The sequence below is a fragment of the Limulus polyphemus genome, unplaced genomic scaffold (genome assembly GCF_000517525.1).
Source record: "Limulus polyphemus unplaced genomic scaffold, Limulus_polyphemus-2.1.2 Scaffold2306, whole genome shotgun sequence".
Taxonomy (NCBI): domain Eukaryota; kingdom Metazoa; phylum Arthropoda; class Merostomata; order Xiphosura; family Limulidae; genus Limulus; species Limulus polyphemus.
Genome location: NW_013667916.1, coordinates 44,732 through 49,816, shown reverse-complemented (window position 1 = coordinate 49,816; position 5,085 = coordinate 44,732). Strand labels below are relative to the sequence as shown.

At 32.6% G+C, this 5,085-nt stretch overlaps 1 protein-coding gene across 1 annotated transcript in view; it reads right to left on the bottom strand.

The window, feature by feature from the left end:
* The window catches only part of LOC106466571 (guanylate cyclase 32E-like), a 63,125-nt gene that overhangs the window by 32,421 nt on the left and 25,619 nt on the right, over positions 1-5,085 (bottom strand). Inside the window, exons 3-4 of the mRNA XM_022394604.1 lie at positions 1,114-1,263; positions 393-556 (exon numbers count right to left, since the gene is read on the bottom strand). Coding sequence (XP_022250312.1) covers positions 393-556; positions 1,114-1,263 — 314 coding nt within the window. The remainder of the gene's footprint in view (positions 1-392; positions 557-1,113; positions 1,264-5,085) is intronic.

The following is a 5,085-nucleotide window of genomic DNA, read 5'->3' as shown; positions in this document are numbered from 1 at the left end:
GTATTCTAAAATATACCCAGTAAAGATGAGTATGATAAGGTTTCTCTGGGAGTACAAGATAAAACTGAGTGAGAAACGATCTCAAAGGGAATATGAGTAAAAAAAATATGTTACAGGATATGCGGAGTAAAGATGAGTAGGGAAGATTACTCTAAAAGTACTTGATAAAACTGAGTATGGAAAGATCTCAAAGGAAATATGAGTAAACTTAGTAAAGGATGAATAGAAACTACACTAACAAGATACATGAAGTAAAGATGAGTGAGACCAATAATACGAAATACACTGAGTAGGGATTAATCGAAGAAGATATGAGTAAACCTGGTAGAGGATGAGTAGGAAAAGAGCTCACCGGAAGTACGATATTAAGATCAGTAGAAAAAGTAACTCACCGGAAGTACGAGATAAGGATGAGTAGGAATTATAAAAGGAGGGCGCATTGACAAGGTTGTGACATTTTGTTTAAAATCTTCGTACTCGGGGTTGATGGGTGCACGATGAGTGACAACTAATACTGCTCGAAACGGCAAAACATCACTGTTGGTTATCTCGGACTCTGTAAAACAATTAAAGCAGAGAATATATTAATATTACATAAAAAACATTATATTCCATAATACAGTATGAACAACAGTTCTTTAATTTGTATAAATAATGATACCGATAAAAAAATATAAATATACTGTATGAGAAATCAGTATGAATTGATTGATCTACAATATGTAACAGTTATTAGATATTAAGCATGAATAGGTACAAACGTTTGACAGTTCTTTTGACTGTACAGGATCACATTCCTTATAAATACCTGCTTAAACGGTAACAAAATGTTTTCAATATTTTGTGTGGACAGGAAAAACCTGTTGGTATCCATTCTGATAAGAACAGGAATATATTATTGGACGATGTTTGTCTAAAGAACAAAGAATTTCAGTATGTCTGCTTGAATAGGAACAAATTATAAATAGTATTCGGTCTATATGGAAACAAACTTTTGTCAGTTATTTTAACTTAGGGCTTGTATTATAATTTTTGAAAAATAACAGTAAATCTTTAGGTTGTTTAAGAATCGTTTCTGTTTCCAGTTGTGAAAGTTAAACAGCTTATTCTCACCTTTTTGTATGTACTGTCGCTCTTTAGTAGGATCGTACACCTCATCATCCACACAAATAATTATATACTCCCCGTTTTCTAGTAAACCTTGTTCTTGCATGTATCTTGTAAAGTCCACCAGGGGATTAGTGTCAGCCAAAAGTACATATACTGTAAAAAAGATCACGTGGAAGTTAGAAATAGTTTCCATATTATTTCAATTCTATAGGCCTACGAGTTACGTCAATGTACACAAAGTTATGCTGTTAGAAGGTTATCCGAAACGTAAGTTTGCCCTTATAGCATGATGTCATTGAATTGATTTACTTGTAAACAATTACTAGCTGTCTAGCTGTATAATTTAACGGAAGTGTTTGACGCTTTTTCTTAACTGGATCGAGCACTTGGTTTAAATTACTCTTCTACACTTCTAAGCTACACAACAAGAAGGCAATGATGTTCTGACGCTTCAGGCATTGCTAATCCCGGTGCTCATAAAATGCTGTTCAGGTTGAAACTTTCCATTTCTTTAGTCAATCAAGGTCTATGGTAAAAGCATATCACTGAATAGATCACTGTATGAACACTGTATTCACGAGTCCTGATGATGGTTATTGTGTCACTGAAACTAGTTGGTTGAAACAACTAAAAAATAGACCTAATATTTCATTGTGCCTGGAAACGTCCTTTTCGTTTTTTGTTTTTTTTTTACTTTTAATTATCTCTGTATCTCGCAAAATGTTTTTTGCAAATTGTCTGCAAATGACGTCTGTTGCTGGTCTTTACTGAAGTGAGCTATCTCATTACTGTGAAATAATTTGTTGTTTCTGACGGACTGAGCCTTTAAGTACGTTTGGCCAGGTTGCAGATCACTTGGATTAATCTGTTTCCTTATATTTGTATATGAAACTCATTGTGTGCTAAGAATGAAGAGAATTGATTCGTTAACAAGCAATACATTGGTTATAAGGCAATACTTATAACATTCGATGATGCATTTCCAAAAATAAGACATCAACGTTTTCAGATCAATTACTGCAAGAGCATATTTGTTTTAAAAATATAACTGCTTTATAGGGACTGATAACTAAATAAGTAATATCTGCACAAAACTATCGAATAATGAGCATCTGCACGCCAGACAGTCTTTATAGTCTATTGCTACTATCATAACTAACGGTTTGACTTTTAGAGAAAATCAACAACATAGAGAGAAGACCTACTAGTTCAAATTACTGAAATTAGAATATCTAATTTTCAAATGTGGCCACAAGAACGGTTTGAAATATTTTTGATATAAACAACAGAACAAAATTGACAATTCTTGAATAAAACTATAAAGACCATCAGAACGGTTGAACATAGGAAGTTACGTGCACCCTGAACAATTGTTTTTCCATTTCTACATCTTAATTCTGTGGCGTGTCGAAGCAGATATGCTTCATGGCGCTAATGGCGACATAGCTAATACCTATATATTGGAGAGTGCAATGTCATCACGGATAAACGTATGGTTTGTTGAAATATAAGGATTTTGCAGAGATAAATATTCATACAATGATATTGTTAAACATTATTAAACCGAATAACATCTCAACTATAAAGTAAAACTATGGTTATGAAAGAGAATTTTCCGATCCAGAAGGCCAATATGATGAAGCTTGGCATATCTCCTTTACTTTTAACAACCTGATAAAAATAATCTGGATGTGACGAAAGCTCACACTCTAAACGTTCACAAGATTCCAGTCACAATTCAAGATTAACGCTTATTTTTATAGGAAAGATGGCTGAAGGAACTGGAATCATAGCAGTCGCACTAAATCACATGGGTCTTAAGCTCTACAATGGAGTTCTAATGAAATTTCATGCATCTTATCTGTTTAACTGTGATCTTAAAAGCCAATGTCCACATAAAGTGAACAATCTATATAAAACTCACCCTACTTCTCTTTCCTATGCATAAACTTGTTGCAATGGGAAATGCGCTGTTGGGCAATAGTTCGTAATCACAGCCATCGGAATAGAACGAGCACGAAGGCGATAGTAATTCCATGGGCAGCATAGGATTTGGAACATAACTCTTATAAAGTGCAATTAGTCTCAGAATATATATATATATATATATAAGAATAGGCTTAATGAAAACCGAAAATGACTACCACAAGAGGTTAGAGTTCCTAATTTGTTTATACTTGTTGTAATTTTTGAGATTTAACTTGCGAATCTATTAGACGAACCTGACAACAAGGATATAGACGTACCTAACTACAAGGTTCGTTATACCTTGTGTACAGCAGTATTTTCTGAATAGCTGTTAGAGGAATTGTTTTAGTGACACAATTTAACCCTCAAAAAGACAATTTTTTTTGCAGTCAGTATACTTTTTGTGAAAAGAAATGAGAACTTATTCTTTTGTGTCTTTAAGTTTAAGAAAGAACATTTTCAAACACTTGATAATTAATTATACGATTCTGTTTGTGTAAGTTTTTTTTTCGTGGAGTTTAAGGAAAATATTTTTGTTTGGCGATCCATTTAATGCTCTGGGAAAGAAGATGTGATACTAGAGGTTAATTAATGGTCAAACTGAAAAATTCCTTCTGTGACGTCAGTAGTTAAAAGATAAGTTGTCTCTGTAACCATCAACTCCAAGATAATTCAACAAACGAGTAGTAAGTCTCCTTCTCCTGTGAACATGTTTTTCAAATATTGTTTGTATTCTTATAAAGGCATAATTAAGAAACTACTAATCTAGTGAGTTCAGCTTTACTGATATACAGTAATCGTTTGGGGGCCTGGTGGTTACGATGTTCGACTCGCAATCTGTGATGAAACAATGCATTCTAATCCTTACACGTACGAAACCTAGAAAGGTATATTTAGTTCGCTATACTGATTGTCAAGTTGATTTTCAGTTCCCCTGTAAATACATAGCTTGTTCTGATCGGAAGTTAATATAATTTGAAAATACTATATACCTCTTTTAGTTATACAGTCTGCGAACAAACCTCGTGATGAAAAGAATAGTGTATTCAGTATTGTATAAACTAACAGAAACGCTGCCCTACGGGAGGTATTTCTTCTAGTAATTACTAAACGTAGTAGTCATATCTCATTGACAAAAATTTAAAAAAAGTGTTCGGTTTGTGCCATTTAGGCATACGCAACTAACTGCATCAAAATGATTCAATGTACAGAACTCAAAATTTTCATAAATTTTGCTGATATAAACTATAATGTTTTTATATATTAAAAGTAGTACCATTTATTGAAAAAAATAATCGTTTTTTTAAGAACTCCAGTTTCTCAATACTACTTATAAAAATTACATTAATAAAAATATAATCAAACCCTCACGTACAGTCCTAGTGAAAGTCGTGTTCTTGTTGTGAGGAGAGTATTTTTATTTAAAATATTGTTTTATCATAAATAAATTATTTTTGCATATACCATAGTTATTTTTCTATTTGTCTGAATTTTAAATACCCAAAGTGTGAATATTTTGTTTATAGATTTTTGTTTGTAGTGCCATTTAATAGATGGTAAAGGAGTTTTGATTACATACATAGATACTGACATACATGTTATGTTCATTATCGTAAAATTATTCAAATGTTATACTTTTGGCTCCTCTTTGTCTGACTCTAAGCCGGTGCTTCCGTTGTTGGAAAACATCTGTGGTCTATCATTTAATCCCTCCTTGTTTTTCAAAATGTCCAAGCAACCTTTAAAAGTACCTTCTTCAAGTAATAGATCACGGCGGGCCATTATAAAGTGATTATCAAAGTTAAAAATTAAAAGAACTCAAAAGCTCGAGCGCTTGATGAATAAGATATCTATCTAAAACTACCACTAAAACTCTGAGATTGTTTGTTTATTTGCTTGTCTGTCTGTAATTAAATACAGGAAAAACGGCGCATAATAGAGCCATATTTGTAATGAAATGGAAATAGAAATGAGAATAGAAACATAATAAAACAAGTTTACGTTAAA